This window comes from Coturnix japonica, chromosome 5, assembly GCF_054131305.1.
Source record: "Coturnix japonica strain WE chromosome 5, WE-NBRP24, whole genome shotgun sequence".
Taxonomy (NCBI): Eukaryota; Metazoa; Chordata; class Aves; order Galliformes; family Phasianidae; genus Coturnix; species Coturnix japonica.
In genome coordinates, this window is record NC_140667.1 from 14,859,866 (window position 1) to 14,878,175 (window position 18,310).

Sequence of the window (18,310 nt, forward strand, 5' to 3'; positions counted from 1 at the left end):
GCAGCGACCAGCGGCAGCGGCGGCTGAGGAGCGTCGGGGATGCGGCTGGGAGCGGGGCTGCGGCTGCGATGGGTGCGATGGCTGCTGCTGCCGGCCGTGCTGGCGGCTCTGTGCTGCTCCGCGGCCGGGAGCGGCGGGCGGCGGCGGGCGGCCAGCCTGGGAGAGATGCTGCGGGAGGTGGAGGAGCTGATGGAGGACACGCAGCACAAGCTGCACAACGCCGTGCAGGAGGTGAGCGAGGAGCGCGGCGCAGCGCGTGCCCCGACGGGGCTCCCGGCTGCAGCCCGAGCTCCCCCTGCGCCTCGTGCAGCGCTTCCCGTCCTTGTAAGCTGCCGTACCCTGCAGCTCGGCTCTTGTCCGCGCTCCGTGCTGGCGCTGTGCTGGTGGTGCGCGCTGCGGGTGGCGCTGGGAGAACCCCCTGCTGCAGCGTGAGGCCGAGCTGCGGGCAGGTGTCCGAGCGGACCCGGCAGGGAGGGAATGGGACGTGGCGAGGGGACGGGTGCGGAGAAATGATGGTGTTGTGCGGGAGCTGAGGCGATCCCCAGCAAGGACTGAAATCCTTGCATTTCCTACGGCAATCCTTTAGAAGTATGTGGGGGAGCGCCTTATTTTTAACCTCATTCCATGTGTCGATCGCAAGTGACTTGCCCGGAATCGAACAGGACCTGCTTGAAAGCTGGGAGCAAACGCCAGACCGCAGCCACTGCCTCGCATCGCCGTCACGACATTCACTCCCACATTCCTCTCGCTGCTGGGCTTTCTTTCCCATCGCATTCAGATCCTCCCTTCCAGGCGCTCTCTTTCACTTAGTAAAACTGCAGAGTCCAAAAATCCTTTTACTCGCAGTCCACCAGGGACACGGGCTTTTGTTTACTGTAATTAGATCATTTCTGACCCGTTACAGTTATCTGGGTGGTTGCTGGCTAAGTCTGCTCCAGTCATCCATCTCGTGGAGCCTGTAAACACATTGAGACAGACCATTTAAACAAAAACATGTTTCGGAATGCACAAATTCTGCTTAGTTATAAAAATAAGGACATAGCAACATTTTCTGCTGATTTTACCATGCCTATAGGTAATGTTTGTTCTGGATTGAGGGCTGGTCTGTACACAGCACAAAGATGGATCCTCTGAGTTTTGTGAGAGCAGATATAATCTGTGTCTTCCTTATGGGAAGGTCGCCTCAGTTACTGAGCCAATGCTTTGCTCTTAGGGAGGTTCGCAACTATCTTTAGAAGTATCACCAAAAAGAGACATTTTGTCTTGGGAAAAATTCTGTCCTTCACTCTGGCTGAATTCATCATAAATCATTAAGGCTCTAAATCAAAGAGCTCTAAGATCATCCAGTTCGACCACCCACCTACCACCACAAACACTGCCCAGTGAATGATGTCCCTCACTGACACATCCACACAGTTCTTGAGGGTCAGTGACTCCACCACGTCCCTGTGCAGCCTGTTGCAGTGTTTAGGAGATGAGGTGTTTCCTGATTTGTTACAGAAATCACAAATTATGAAAGTGAATAAACTTGATCCAGGTCCGTAGTGTTTACAAGACTCTGCCCTTTTGCTGTGCTCACTCTGTTTTCTGATTCAGAGAGTATTCTTCCCATCTCTTCATCTGTCAAAGACAATGGGAACTGAGAGAATGAAATTCTGGCTGTGTGCACCCTGACCTGTTGGACTCCTGTTGACTTCAAGGGGCTTTGGCTGTGGCTCTGTCCTGCCAGAATATTTTTCCTCTTTGTCATGTGGGAAGGACTGAAGTATTCAGTTTTTTCTGGGAAAAACAGAAAGCCTGTGCAGATACCAAGTCATCACTAACCTCAATACACTTTCTCCTCACAGGACTTTGACTTCAGCTCTACTATGAATGTCCAGAGCTCAGAGGTTTAGCTCCCCAGTGTTTCTGTAGTCCATGAAAAGAGCTGCTGTGTTTGCTGACTGAAACAGCTGAGCAAGCACTCTCATACAGCGGGATCTATAGTAACAGCATCACACAATTAAACAGGGTGTTACTGAGGGCTGGAAAAGAAATGTTACTTGTTCTCTTTTGCATGACTGCTGCTAATTTTCAGTTCGTTCCATTTGGCAGATGGAAGCTGAAGAAGAAGGGGCAAAAAAACTATCAGAAGTAAACTTGGAAAACTTACCTCCCACCTACCATAATGAGTCCAACACAGAAACCAGAATTGGCAATAAAACTGTACAGACTCATCAAGAAATTGATAAGGTATGTGAGAACATATATATAGCAAGGTGTTCATCCTCATGGCCTTTTCTTCAAAAGTGAAAATAATTTTGCATGTTTTGGGGAGAAATTTGAAGCACAAACTTCACCGCTGATGACTACTTTGGGGTCTTACTGTCTATTATTTGCTTGACTGGTTACTTTAGGGCTATATGTCATAAAGTTTAGTGTGAAATAATTATTTTGAAGAGAACACAGGTAGGGAAATTACAGATATCATAAAAGAATGATCATCTCTCATTCATCTTCGTTATGGTGACATTTTAAGTAGTTCTTCTTTCCCCTCAACTAAGGTTTTTATCTGAGTGCCTGAAAAATGGGGGAAAAGCGGGCAAGGTTTAATTATAGGGGAATACAGGACTCAGGGTGACAAAGGACTATAATAAATGCAGCTTAATTTCTTGGTTTTTTTTGCGTGTGTCTTATCAGGTTACAGATAACAGAACTGGATCAACATTTTTTTCTGAGACAATTATTACATCCATAAAGGATGGCGAAAACAAAAGAAATCATGTAAGTTAATCCATATTTTCCTCATGAAAGTTAAACAAATACTTTCAGTTCATAATTCTGCAGAACGTGAATAACTTGTGATGTGATATATCTGTATTTCCAGATGGTTTAAAACACAGAAAACCACCAGGTGGAAGCAGTCAGATTTTACTGTAATTTGTTTTTGTTTTTCGTTAGTTTAATATAAGAACGTTGCATTATAAAATAAAAGGAGAGATTCTACTTTGTGGCTGAGGTGCTTCATCTGAATACTGAATTTGTTCATCAGATGTAAGCAATTGTACTTAAATAGTAAAAATAGTTACTCAGCCCTTTCCAGTGACTGTGCATAAACCCATGGTATAGCAGTGCTACACAAATGGCCCTGTCCATGCTTTTGGTTTTCATGGAGAAATTCCTCAATAGACTGTAACACTTAGAAAATAAATATTTTCTGTCTTGAGGATCAGCAGAAAAAATACTCTCTGTTTGCTTTTCAGCTTAGCCTTGTGGTGAGAGCTCTTTGTGTAGTGTCATTCTGGGGAGGGGGAGAGTAGAGGGCAATTCCCTTTACTCCAGGAAACATGATTGTCTAAAGGTTCACAAAGAAAATTAAAAGGTAAAGAATATTCTTTACCCAAGTCTTGCAATTCCAGGTACGTTTGCTTAACAACAGGAATCTAATAAGAAGCTCCTGTCCTCAATACAGGCCCAGGACCTTTGCGAAGTGAAGAAGTGATGATCCCACATTTTTGTATGAAAATAAACTCAGTATTTCGACACTTTTGGATGAAAAGAATATAACACAACATGTGGTTTGTGTAATTAATTGTAGCTCTAAGTATTAACAGTCATTTGAATACGGGTGGATACTGACATTTTGTTCTGATGACAGAAATTTTGGTAGCAGAGGCTGAGAGGAGGCAGCCAATGGGAACCAGCCGACTGTTCTGAAGCCATTCAGGCATCCTCCAGATTGGTGACTTTTTAGAACAGCGTTTTTGTTTTTATTTTCATTCTGCCAAATAAAAGCAATAGGCACATGCTAGCACACAAATTCAACTTTTATGCTTGTAGGGAAACTGAATGCAAAAAGCCAGACCTGTTTCATAGGTCCACATACTGATGAGTCAAATCCAGCACTAGAAAAGCAGCTTCACAGAAAATAAATTGGGACAACTTTTCAAATGCCTGTACTACCCTATATCACTCTGAAAACAGATGCAAGCATACGTTTCTGTAATACAAATATACATATATATATATGTATATATGCATACATATAGTGGGGATACACTATTAGAATAACATTAGGCATAATCTTTCCCCCTCTCCTACTCCCTTTCCTTCCTCAGCCAGGATTTCTTTTTGACTTTGCACCATAAAGGTATTCTCTTTAGACTGTGCCCTTTGTTACTGAATGGCTGGTTGATAGTATTTTGCTGGTTAGAAGACTATCAGTATTTTGAGCCTCCAGATGAGCAAGGCCTCTTGCCATTTCTGGCACTAAGACCCAGCTCTTGAGAGGTGCTGCGTTATTTGGAGGCGCCACTTACATTCCCAGACCAACTTTCACTTTCTCACATGTCAGTGAGGCCTGACAGTTACCAGCACAGATGTCAGGCTTCAATCCAGCAGGCAATAGGTAGCACGGTTTTATGTCTGTGCAGGGTTTTACATTCACTTGATTTTAAGGTTTAAGGCTCAAATATTCAGATTTACTTCATAGAATCATAGGGAACATAGCCTAACACCCAAATGAAAGTAGTAGCTCCAGGAGAAAACTCAGTAAATACTGAGTACAGAATGTAAAGTAACAGTGCTCCTTATTGTGATGTGAAAATATTTCCTGGTTTGTTGATGACTCCTATTTCAGTTGTGATATATTAGCCTAACCAGTGAAAATGAGGCATGAAAAGTGAAAAATAAAAGGAAATGAAATATGAACTGGTAAGATCTGCTGCGCAAAGATTGTTTTCCTTCCTTTTCAGTTGTATTCTGAGCAGTACTTTATATAAACTCTCTTCTAACTCAAGGCTATTGTACCTAATTCCTCTTTCTCAAAACAGGTTTTTAAATATGCTAATATTAAGGGAGAGTATACCAGGGAACTGCAGGACTGTCATGCACTTATCAATGGGCTTTGGCAAAGTAAAAAGCATTCCTTTGGGCCTTGGAAACAGAAGCTCTTCAGCTCACAGCTGCACATTCTCATTGGGTAGAAAGTAAAGGTCATCTTGTGTGATGCTTAGTTTTTTTTGTGGGAGTGTGAAGGGAGGTGCTTCCAGTGTGGTTCTGTGTAAGATGTTTGCTCTCTCTGTGGACAGATGGGTATCTGCCTGCATACGCAGGTGAATTTGGCCCTGCCTTCTGCAAACACAGCAGCTGATCAGTCATTTCAAATGCTCAGATCCTTAGGAGAGAAGCCCTATGACACTAAGCTATTATTTCTGCTGTCTGAAATGCTGTGGCTCTGACAGTGAGAACAGTACCACTGTGCTGTTACAAGCTGATTTGATGCATTGTGGAAGTAATTGTGTTTGTTTTTATTGACTATATATGGCTTGACCCTGATACAGGAATTTAAGGAAGTAACTGAAGAACAAAAGCTCCAAAGTCCTAAATGTTTAGTTGTAGACATAGGTTAGAATACATTGCATCCCATTCTAATGACCATTTAAAGTATTCGTAAGCCTTTAAGTAAGAGGTTTATCTTTACTCTGATAGGAAGAAATAGAAAATAATAACATAATAAGTATTTAATTTCTGGGGTTCTAGTTCCCCCATCAGCTTGCAAGGTAGAGCTTTCTAGAGCAAAATCTGCTTTAAATGGCCAAGCTGTATCATGTCATAAAGATGTTTCACATCCCTGCTGTGTACAGCTACTCCGGATTTTATAAATTGTCAAAACCTACATAGCTTGGTAGTGAATCATGGAAGCTTTGTAGCTGCCAGTTGTAGAGAGAAGAGACGCCTACATAGAAATGCAGTTTCAGAATGCACCATTTAATGAGGCCTGCATCTTTATATGGTTAACTAACTACTTAGGCATAATGTCACTATAGAACTTGGTAGCACAGCTTTACTGTGCTTCTGTAACTGTCTAATCACAGAGCCCCTGTAATACTTACAAAGGAAAAATAATGGCGTGGGTCATGTGGCACTGAGTTGCAGGAAGGCCTAAGGGAAGATTTTGTTGGAACTTCTGCCATCTTGCCTTGCTGACGGTACACCTGGCAAACAGGAGGAAAGAACAGAAATGTCATGCTATAAACCATCCTGCCTGCTCTAGGGCTGAGAAGAGAGCTCTGCTATTGCAGATAGCTACTGCATTATGTAGCCCAACATATTTCAAAGGCTACATCCACATGCACACGCAGACTTCTGCTCCTTTCTTAAGTGGCTACATCTGAATTTTCAGACTAAGTTAATTCACTGCCAGATTATTGTTTGTGTTTATTTATTTCTTCCTGGCAAATTGGAATCGTTCTCCTGATACGCCTCCTCCAATAACACTGCAAAATAGATTGAAATAAGTACATTACATTGTTTTCTACTCAGGAGCATTTGCAGAAACTGTACTTAGTCTTGCCAGGATCAGATTATTATATTATTTACTGAGAAGAACACAGAGAGGGAGGAAAATAAAGTGAATAATTCTGCAGAGGGACCTGCCATTAAATTACTGCATGGTTTTCACTGTGAATGAACAAAACATGATCTGACAGAGCATCTTGGCATTGCTTCTCTCAGTATCCCAAAGCATTTGTCAGGAATTTTTTATTGTTTTGCTTTTGTGTGTAGTTTCTTTTCCCCCACAGTCTCTACTCATTGAAGCTGTGGATACAATTATTTTATTCTGTTTTATTTCTGACTTGAAATATTAAGAGCAGAAGGGTCTGATCTGTGACAGGGTTGCTGTTATCTGCGCTGCAAGTAGATGAAACAGAAAGCCGTGGACTTCCTACATGTATTTTGGTGGCAGGTAGGTTATTGACTACAACCTCCCTAAATTAGTGCCCTAGGCTTTTTGACAGAATTGGCGAACGTAGCTGTTGGTTGCTTTTGGAACCTTCAAAGCTTAGATGCCTTTGTGTTGTGTCCACTTCTGTCATGTACACATACTTCACGTTCATTTACACAGTACCATGTGGAGAGCCAGAGATTCTATCCTATTAAAATGTTGATTTCTTGAAAGCAGAAAAGGAAAAGGGTGATATTAGTTGTCTTGAGAATTTTAAGGCAAAATTGAGGGAATGGTTTCTATTTTATGTATTGCTTTTGATCTCAGAAGTCACATTCTTCTTGAAGAGCCAGATAAACAGACATCTTTTCCACACAGCTCTGGATTGTGATTAATACCATAATTTGCAACTCGTGTCTGATCTTTTCAGAATGCCTTCTTTTTAACAGTAGTCCTTGTTTTTATGAGCACTGTGTACTTGGCAGGACAGCAGCAAGATGTTTGCTCTGCTGGAAACTATTACAGAGTTTTTGAGATATTTCAAGGCAAATTAATTCGTATCTCAATAAATGTGAATGCATTATGTGCTCTGTCTAGACAACTAAGAGATTAGGAACTGGAACACTACTGCAGTTCAAATTCTGGTGCTGTTTCCATAAGACAATATTCCATTATGTGCATTTCTGACATATTTTTTTTTAATGTACGTAATACATCTAGGATATAAAATAGTTTTTTATGGTTTTTTCCTTACTACTCAGCAGTTTTTGCCATCTGTTGGAGTAATGGAGACCAGCCCAACGTGAAGTGGTTTGTAGAAGTTAAAACAAAAACTAGAAGGGGATATGCAAACACAAAAGTAACTCTTAGAAGTGCTAACTGCTAAGAAATGCCAGTTTCAACATGAGCAAGTGCTTTTGTTGGAGCACTTCAGCTACGGTTAAAATTATGTCATCTCACAGATACAATGCAGTGAGCCCTGGAACTTGCTGGGAGGGATCTTTAGCTTCCATGTTTGGATGATAACAGTAAGTTTTACGTTGAAGAGGAAGTTAATTTATATTAGGAGATTTAAGAAACTCGCAAAAGGGCTTTTTGTTTAGAGAAGCTTTTAGAGTGTGGTTGTCATAGCAGAATGTAAGAGGTGCCGTAGCATATTTTCCAGGTCTTACCAGAATACGTTTCTATAATTGCTGAACCAACCATCATTTTAGCTCTGCTTCCTTTGTTATGTGAGGCCTGACAAAACTTCATTACCTTTGTGGTATCGGTGATCTTTGTCTCTTTATGGCTTGTGAATTTGAAAGCCATAGAGGTTTAGGAATAAAATCTTTGTCAAAATGGGCTGTTTGGGCTTACAGCTATACTGACAGTGCCAAGGCAAAGAAAACAAATCAACAAAAAAAAACCCCAAAAAGCAACAAAAAAAAGCCTGTCTCTCCTTTTTCTTAGTCTCAGAAGCTTTGTTATCACAAAACACAGCTGGACCAAAAAAAGACAGCAAAGTAGGCCACATGGCTCACAAAGGGAGGAGAAGAAATACTTCTCCCATTTGAATCCTACTGATGTTGTCATGTCAGAGCGAGCAGTCAGTGTACCATGGTGTAAAACAGCTACTGAGCTCCTCTGCTACTGTTGCATCTCACCCACAGGAACATTTTCTGTTCCATATGCTCCCCCTGAACCTTAGTGGTCTGTTTAGGTCTGTAAAATGTATTAGTCACCACTGAAAGTATGAATGTCATCATTAACAGCTTCTTCCTCTGCTTTGGGTACTAAAGTCAAGTGTTGAGAGCCTGGAAGGAAAGCATAGCTTATTCCAGGGAGACATTTACCTGTCCCAGACAAATCGTAGCTGAAGATACGAAGAGTGAAGAGAAAATTTCATAGAAAATTATCTTTGAAGAGGGACTTTTTGGTAGAATGTGGGAGGGAGGATGAATGGCCAGAGGGAACAGAACGGCTAAATCTAAGCTTTTAATTTAAAATCTACTGTTATTTTTAAAGTCAGTGTCAGAATTGTCATGTAAAATTAGAATTTTACAGACTACGCTTAAGGTGTTTAAAAATATGTTGTTAATTAGGAACGAAGGGGAAAAAAAAAGAGCAAAGTGAAATGAACATGATTTCAGTACATAATATATCACCAGCAGATGGGATGGCTGAGGTTTCCATAGTGAGCAGCAGAAACCAGATAAACACTGCAAATAAAAGAGAGTTTCTGCAAGAAAGTATATGAGTAGTATGAGTAGTATGAGTATGAGTAGTTCTGCTTTAATAAATTCAAATGGGACATTCTTTGCTTCTCCCTATTTATCCTTCGTGTGTGATACGGGCAGAGGATAACATGATTCAAACCACAGTTGGCTGCACTCCACCAGTCAAAGACAGTCTGCCTAAACAGGCTACATTGCCTTTAGGTCAAAGGCACATGAGTGGTGAGGTGTAAATTGTTGTATCAGGCTGCAAGAAAACTTTTCTTCTCTACCTTTCCATGCACAAGTAAACAATAAGTAGGAAGGAAAATACCCTTGTCAAAGCCAGTTACATCACTTCTCACACTCAGGCATCTGTTTCAGACCAGACAAGTGAGTTTTCTTTCAGCAGCTGTTGTTTCAAAAGTCTACTTCAAATACAAGGAACCATTTCCACCACTTCAGCATTTTGTTGTATTATTTTTTTTCCCTCCCTTTCCCCTTCCCTGTGGGTTTTGGGACAAATTCTAACCCTCAACTTGCCTACAGGTGTTGCTGGACATTCACTGTAGGATACAATATCACATCCTTCTCCATCCTGGCTTCTGTGGTGTGTGTATACCAGTTACTCATTCATGAACAGGCAACCCTGTTTTCGCTCTGTGTTATTATTGAGCACTTCTCAATGAGCACGTTCCTTTGCTGCTAGGTTAAATAAACAGGGATAATATCTTAAAAGATTTCAGACAGATATACATCATTAAAAGTGTAGCTAATTCTGTCTTTATGATGTCTTCGCACCTTCTGTGCTTTGTTGCATGTCAGAAGCCACACTCCCTCTCCTCAGTTTACACACCATTGCCTCTGCAAAAACAGTGTTTTGAATGATACCTCACTTTGCAGGATTCCAGAAGGATGTGGATATGCTCAGAGTCCATTGCAGTTGATGGTGATGCTTCTTATTTAGCAGCAGTTGAGTCTCAAGGTAGCCTGATAAGAAAAGGCCTGCAGCCTGGTTAGAAAGAATGAACAAAAAGAGAAACGGTTACACACGCAGACCCACACATGAGGATTGCTGAGTGTTTTACACTGACTATGGATGATAAAATCTGAGTGAAAGAAGCTGGTTTGGAGTGTGGCACAACTTTTTATAGCTCTAAGAGGGTCTATGGAAACAAGCTTGTTATGTGCCAGGAAAGGAAACTCTGAAGGGCTTTTTTTTTTTCCCCAGCTGAAAAGCTCATGAAAATCTGTGGTTTAAACTGGTGGGATATGATTTGATTAGAGGGGGAAAAGGCCTTTGAAAAGGGATTCACTAATGCAAGAGAAAGCAGCAGCTGGAGAATTGCAACTTAACTGTTAGCTGGTTGTAGAGGTAGAGAGAGTTATTCCATAAGCTTAAAAATAATTATGACAAAATTTCTCCTCTGTGGAAAGGGACGTTTGGAAAAACTGACTGTGCAGACCTGGATGTTTGCCTGAAAGCAGGCGTAACGGGAATGAAATCGTATGGTTTATTCTGAGCATGGCTTATACAAGGGGATTCATGAAGGAAGCTGACAAAGCTACACAGATAGAAAATTGGCCAGAGAGAATATGGAAGCTGAGAAGAAGAGGCCAACTGCTAACTTGGAAGCACTAACATTTAAAGACAATATAACATAAGGAGTTTGACCCACCTGATTGTGGAGCAGCACAAAAGCAAAGAAGCAGAACATGCTATTTCTGTGCTGGAATAATGAAGCTGCAAAAGCATTATGCTGACTTATAGCAACCTAAATCCAGTCACACTAATCTCTTAACACAGCTGAAGTGACAGCTTTGTAACTAGAAGCATGTAACTCAGATGTAACTTTACTGACTTGAGAAGCAGCGAGATTAACATTAACAGGCAGTCAAGTGCTTTCTGCAGAGAACTTGGAGACTATTTATTTATTTATTATTTTGTACTGACCAGTAATAAAAAGCATCAGCTTTATGATGGCACAAACAAGGGGACGTGCAGTAAAATGGACTTGGGCAGAAACAGCACTACGGCTTTATTCTTCTCCTGCCTACATTGTTTCGAGCCTGGAGAAATTAATTCCATGTGAAAATACATGCCATGCAAATACATTCCATAATTGCTTGGTTTTTAAGAGGTGACCTCTGGGAAACATCCCCAGGAATGTTTAATGTCTCCAATGCCATGGATAGAAGCACTACATTTTTCAGCACAGAAATTGTTGCTTGCCTAAAAGCTCACATTCTGCAAAGCTCCTTTGGTTTTGGTGTCTTGAGAAGAAATTACCTGCGCATCGCAAATGGCAGCAAAGAAGTTATAAGGAGAAAAGCACACATCTCCCTTTTACCTTGGGGTTCTCATTACTTGCTTAGGGAACTGAGCCGTGCTGCTGAGGTTCTGAGATCAAGTGAAGCCACTTAGTGCTCTGCAGTCACGTTGTTCTGTTAAGGAACTGGGGTTGTATGAAGAATCAGGCAGCTTTTTGTTTGTTTGTTTTTCATGATTCCCAAACAAGAAACACAATCAGCCAAGACCTGCAGTTTCAACAAGAGGTTTGGTTTCCTGTCATGGTGGTAAACCACATTGTTATCCCTTTTTCAGGAGTGCATCATTGATGAAGACTGTGACACAGGAAAATATTGCCAGTTCTCCACCTTTGAGTACAAGTGTCAGCCCTGTAAAACCCAGCATACGGTAAGTCCTGAAACTACTCTACTCATCCTGATGAGTTTGGGTTGTTAGGTTGCCCAAGGACAGCATAAACTAATGCCCTGGAGATAGCCAGAATGGGCAAAGAGTGTGCCAGTTCTTAAGGCTTGGCTGACAGTTGGTCATTTCTAGCTTCTGATTCCCAGAGCAGCAGTCTGAACTCCTCCCTGTACTGACAACTTATGCAGTGCTGTAGTGCAGCTGTCACCATATGTGATCCTCTTACATCATTTACCTTATTTCAATCCTTGAACCAAAGGAAGCGGTGAATCCCCATCTTTTCAGTTGAGAAACATTCTTGGCAATAGCTACGGCTGCTGAATTACCTCCTGCAGGTAACAGTGCCTGCGAAATCCAGGCTTCTTCTGTGGTGAAAAGTCAATTTAAAAGCAGTCTGTTGAAGAAGGGCTTTACCTAACTGCCCCCTTTCACCTCTGTCCTGCTGAAGGCCTTTCAGGAAACAAATTGTTCTATGAAGCATTTGCTGGCCATTAAATTACAGCTAAGCAAACCTTGCAGTAAGATTATGTAGTCAATTGGATTATGAAAATCCCTCCCGAAATTGTGAAAATACCAAACTGATTGTTTCAAAGAGCTGTTTTGGCTTCAGCGGATTCAGTACTTAGTCAAGTTGAAGGCCTGAATTCTAAGCCCTTGTCACTAAAAAAGCTTATTCTTTTTGTCTTGCAACGATCATTTTTTCACACTAGCATGGAGTAATTAAAAACCAGGTGGGATGTTATAGAAACTAAAAGCTCTACTAAGCAGCGCAGAGAAAACTAAAACATTTGTAGCATAAAGCACAGATTTGGTCCTAGCTATACTCCTGTTGCAAAGTGAGCTCAGACTGAAGGTACCTGTATCAACTCCCTGACCTGGACCTCCAACAGTTACATAACACTTTCCTTCATAATTAGCAGTGCAGTCCTACCTCATGCCCTGGGTTGTGTACCTCCTGTGGGACTCGCTGGCAAAGACTCTGTACGGCTGCCCAGACAGGGCTTTACACAGACAGAAAAAAAGCTGTGAAAACGCTGACCTATCAGGAATCTTAGATTATAATCAAAAACCTAAAAGAAGAAACAAAAAATCACAGCGCTTTTACTGGCTTGATTTATTACGTGCACATAGTTGAAATGCTGGGACCACTGTCAGTCAATGCCGTGTTCAGCTTGAGATTTGCACTTTCCATTTTCACAGAGCTTTTTTTCCACAGAGATATTTTCATAAGATTCCTGGTGCAAATGGAGTCTGGTTCTTATTGCAACTAAGAATTAGATTTGGCTAAGATTTTTTTTTTTTTTTTTCCATTGCTCTTTACCAGCACTCCCGAACAAACTGTAACTGATGGACTGAATTGAATAGTATTCCACTGGTGATGTTTCATTAGTCTCATGATGACAAAAGGTTGTCTTTAAGTACAGGACACTGAAGGACGCCTGGCTGCCAACCAATTACCATGACTATGACTATGCTAAAAACCAATTCAGATTCCATAGGATTGAATGCATAGGAGTAGAGAAAGCACAGGAGTATAGAAGGGACACCCTTGCTCTGATGAGGACGTGCCCACCTAGCAAATACTTTTATACATGCTTGAGAATTCTGTTCCAACAGTAGGAATACTGCAGCTACGTGTTTAAAAGAAATCTAAGCAGCCATCTCCAGAAGCTAAATCTGTGCTTACCTGTCTGCTGAGGCAGGCAATTAGTGCTACAGCGAAAGTTTTGTTATCTGCTTTTTCCATTCGCAAGCATTGCTCACGGGATGTTGAATGCTGCGGAGACCAGCTTTGTGTTTGGGGTGAGTGCAGGAAAGCCACTTCAAGAGGAGAAAATGGTACCATCTGTGAGAACCAACACGACTGCAACCCAGGAACTTGCTGTGCTTTTCAGAAAGGTACACAAGTTTTGCTTTTTAATCCCATTCATTTTATAACTGAGCTCTTTTGCTTAGGTGAAGTGGTTCAACATTTATGGCCTGGGATGTGCACTGTTTTAACTTCATTATAAAAGCTTTAATCAAATTTGGAGCAAGAATGAACCTGACAGAGGTGTACAATAGTAGAAGAAAAGCCTAGTGCACATTGAGGGGGAAGAGTAGGAGAGGCACAAAAACCTACTGCCTCAAAAGATGCCTCATTTAGCAGTCACAGAGTTCTGCATCAGGTTTTCACTCAGTACAGCAAAAACCAGAATTTTAAATCTATGAAAGAAATTAATGAGATTAAGTAGGTTTTTTTTTTTTTTTGTTTTGTTTTGTTTTGTATTGAAGGAAGCAGGGCATCGAGTCAGACTACAGCTGTACTTCATACTTGTAAGCTTGCTCTGAGCCTTCCAGGGCACAGCATTATGCAGTGCTGACTGGATAGACAGGAGAAACGATGTTCCAGATTATGTTGTCAATCTACACAGGAACATGAAACTTGACTTACAGGAGAAAGGAAAGAGAACAAGATACCAGACCTGACATCAGTCCTGAATCCTGCCTAGTCAGGGCCCATCTTCTGTTACTGTTTTCTGCCTACTGGTTCTTCAGAGCTTTTAACCTAGGCCACTTGAACCTATCAGTAACAGGATATAATTCCAAATCTCTTTTTACTTCAGGTAGATACTTTAATATATTGTTGCTTGTTTCCCCCTCCCCCCCCCCCCCCCCCCATTCCAGTGGAATGAATGTTTATTTATGGCTCCCTAATCTGCAATGGGACTTAAAAAGACATCAAGACTTTTTTAAATATCTTGTACATATATTAAAGATTAGCTCATCTCAGTTTAGCATACAGTTAACAACTTCTCATAATACTCACTCATTCTGGTGTGCAGAACTGCTGTTTCCTGTGTGCACTCCATTACCGAAAGAAGGTGAACCTTGCCATGATCCTTCGAACAGACTTCTCAACCTGATCACCTGGGAACTGGAACCTGACGGAGTACTAGAGCGATGCCCATGTGCAAGTGGCTTGATCTGCCAACCTCAGAGGTAAAGATCGGAACATGAGCAAGGGAAGTGCTTGTTGGGTTCCTCTAACACAGATGGAACTTGCTGACCCTTTCACACTACAGAGTGTTGTGATGGCTTTTCTCATCACTAGTTTCGAAACTGTTTCAGCCTTTATGCTTTGTCCTGTACAGAAGTGCCTGAGTTTGGCAAAGGTTTATTCCCCACGTGAATGAAGTCTGTGCATCAGGCTTCTACTGCATTTTAATTTATAAAGTACTAACAGATGTTTAGTAAATCAAATACCATTCCAATTTCATTCTCCATGTGCAGCCCTCATCCAGCAATCTTCTGTTAGTCTAGGCTTCTATTGGATGTTTTGCTTGCTCATATTACAAGCATACAAGACATTTTAGTACATTAGTAGGATTAAACAGGCATGTTTTTGTACCAAGGATCAGCTTCACAGGTTATTTCTAGCACAGCAAAAAAAATCTGGCTTTGCTAACATTTTAGTTAGACTTGCAGTTCAGACCTGAAAAACTTCACACTGTGCAGACCTCCCTCTTCAGTATCTTCATGAGTTTCAGGGAATATAGACTGACTCCATATTTTTCTGCTAGAAGGTAAAACCTTTTTGTGTATCATGGCTTTGATGCATCTTTAAAAGGTGAGTTATTTGCATCACCAGTGATTTCATGAGGAGAAAAAGAAAGCACTGAAGTTATGCATAAAAGCATTTTTGGAAGACTTACATGTTTTACCTGTAAAATAAGTTCTTCAAGTTTGTTGCCAAACTGCTTATTTCATTACATTGGCTTTTAACAAGACAGCAAAGCTGTGATAGAAATGTAGGCTATACATAGGTTAATATTATCTTTCTTTGGTGCACAACTCTTTCTACTTTTTATGCACAAAAAGCAGCTAGGTAGTAAAGTTTCATATATGGGATCTAAGGAAGCAAGCAGAACTGATCCCATCCATTCAGCACACGGAAAGCAGGTAAAGTACCATGCACCTCAGTGAAGATATGTCAGCAGATCCTACATCTAGGAAGGAGAACAACTCAGGTCAGAAATCAATTAGGAAGTGAATAAGACAGAACCATACAGCTACAGCCACAAGAATCACCTGTTTAGGGCTATCATAAATACTGTGCATAACACCTGCCAATGGCTCAGACAGCAACATAATGCTGGTACTATGAACCTGAACAGTGAATTCAGAGAATGTATTTTTATCAAGAGAAAGGGAGAGCTCATCTCTGCTTTAAATGACTCTTGGCTGAATATTACTAGTAACTGAAAAATGCACTGAAAGTACTAGATTATATCCTAGAGAACTTGGGTTATCTTCCCAGAAATGAAAGTCTCAGAAAGCCTCAAAAGCAGAACACACAATTTAAAATGTACACAGACTAAGCCTAAAGAACATCTTTAACCCATTTACCCTCGACTGCTAGTGAAACAGAGACTGCAGCTTCAAGCACGTTTGTTGTGAGGTGCCTGGCACACGTAGCAGTTAGCTCACAGTAACAGGGACATGTGACTCTGTGCTGTCCTATGCAGTGCAAAGATGCACGATGATAGAATTCTATTCCTCTGCTAACAAGACTAAATCATTCTTGCTCCTTTCAGAAATCCCCTGCATCACAAGTGGGACATCTGTTCGCAGGCAAGCAGAGCCACTTTTCAAGCAAGCAGCAGCAAATACACATAGATGTCTATTCAGATCCAAATAGACAGCACTCGGTTCTCTCAGCTTTGTGGTTTCATGACAAACACTGTCTGTGCTTCTTTTAAAGTGGACAATGTTCTGACCTTAGTATTGCATTAAGGAAAAGGACTTAACCATGACTGATTCTGGCAGAGGGGCCAGGCTGTGTTGACATCCACTGCCACCTTGTGTCCTAGTACCAAACACGCTTTGCAATTAGCAACTCAATTCTCACTCTGTATGTAGAAAACTCTCAACTTTCCAGCTGCGAAGAACACAGCAATGAGATGTTTACAAGGTCATCTGTGGTGGATCTGACAATTTTACATAACTAGTATGCTTTTACAGGGCAGGATATTATGAATTTTATTAAGAACTAGCAAAAAGAGCATGAGAAGATGCACTGTATGACCAGATGTCTTTCTTTTTCCAGCAGCCACAGTACTACATCTGTGTGTCAACTGTCCTCCAATGAAACCAGAAATAATGAAAAAGAAGAACACTTAACCATGGATGAGATGCCATTCATCGGTTTAATGACCAGAGATATTCTTTCTGATTACAAAGAAAGCAGCGTCATTGAGGAAGTGCAGAAAGAATTAGAAAGGCTGGAGGACCAAGCAGGTGTGAAGTCTGAGCATGACCCAGCTCATGACCCATTGCTGGGAGGTGAAATATGATGTTCAAGCACCAGACAGTTTAGTTAGTTCTAGAAACTTCTGTCTAGTGTCTCGCTTACATGAATCCTTAACAGATACTGCTGGATAGAAGTGCAATAAACATCTTCATTGAGCATCTGTTTTCGTGCACCAAACCTGCATGTTCAAATCAATGTTGAATTCACTCAATCTTTGGACCAAACCTCCCATCAAAGACAAATAAGAAAGGTATCGGTGTTCCCTCTGGATTAATACTTTCCTTTGTACAGCAGAAATAAACGTATTTACTTGTACTCATTAAAAACCACGTTAAGCATACATAATCTCAAGTTGTTAGTGCCTACAGAAACAACTGCTAAGTATTTCCTGTACACACACTTCAGGTTATTTGTCTGGACTAAGAACCCCTTTTATACCACCTCAGTCTCCAATTTCAGCGATTTTTTGTCTTTTTAAAATGCAACAGGTAAAGCTACAACATACACATTTGGGCTGTCACATCCCTCCCATCACACATTCTGGGAGGAAAGATGGAAAGAAGGGATGCTTACCCTTTCTGATGAATATACCCAGAGTTTCTTCTTTTTCTTTTGTGTATAACGGAGATCATCTGTTCAGCATCAAACTTCACCATAAGAACTGCTGTTCCATAGTTACAGAGCATCCCTTCAGTTCGGCCCTTCCATATAGAGTGATCCTTGGATTCTTCCACTGCATAAGGTTTATTCCATTAGGAAAGTAGCCTATGGCATTTTCCATGTAAATAACAAATGCTGTTTACGTACAAACACGCACATAAGAACAACTGGCTTCTTTAAAGGAGTTTTCAACTTGACAGTTCAGGGCTTTGTCTCTCAATGTCCAAATAAAGTATTAATAACTGCAGAACAGCTCAACAGGCTGAATACAAAGTGTATAGATTTTTTTTTTTTTTCCTACAGTGAATACTTGTTCCACACATACATAGACAGGAGCTTAACTGCAATTACAAGCAAGCCATGCCTTGTAACTAAATACTGTGCCACATATGGCAGCATTCTGCCCTTGATGAACATACTCCCCCTCCCCCAAGGGTAATTCTTCCACTGTTAATGATTTTTAGGAGTACTGACATCACCATTCATTATTTGGACACGATGAAAGATGTCACAAGGCTCCAGCCATGTATTATCAAAGCTTCTTCCCAAATGCATCCTCTACTGCTTACAGCTAATCTATACAGCAAGCACCAATAAACCAATGAGCAGTTACTGATTGCACTGCTAGCCTTCAAGCCCCTCACCACTTCTGGTCTATACAAGACCTTCAACAAATTCCTTGGACACTGGAATCAATGTGAATCGTTTTCACCAGGAGCAAGAAGGACATTACATGAGAACAG

General features: G+C 41.1%; 1 protein-coding gene across 2 annotated transcripts; it reads left to right on the forward strand.

Annotated features, from left to right (window-relative positions):
• The first annotated feature begins 2 nt into the window (after positions 1 to 2).
• On the forward strand, positions 3 to 17,247 carry DKK3 (dickkopf Wnt signaling pathway inhibitor 3). 2 transcript variants are annotated; one of them, XM_015863990.3, is made up of 7 exons: positions 3 to 231; positions 2,095 to 2,232; positions 2,680 to 2,763; positions 11,507 to 11,599; positions 13,369 to 13,513; positions 14,440 to 14,596; positions 16,704 to 17,247. In XM_015863990.3, the coding sequence occupies exons 1-7, from the start codon at positions 40 to 42 to the stop codon at positions 16,948 to 16,950; spliced, it is 1,056 nt and encodes a 351-aa protein (XP_015719476.2). In that variant the 5' UTR covers positions 3 to 39; the 3' UTR covers positions 16,951 to 17,247. The 2 variants fall into 2 exon arrangements, with proteins under 2 accessions (XP_015719476.2, XP_015719477.2); XM_015863991.3 differs by having other exon boundaries at positions 16,707 to 17,247.
• The last annotated feature ends 1,063 nt before the right edge of the window (positions 17,248 to 18,310 follow it).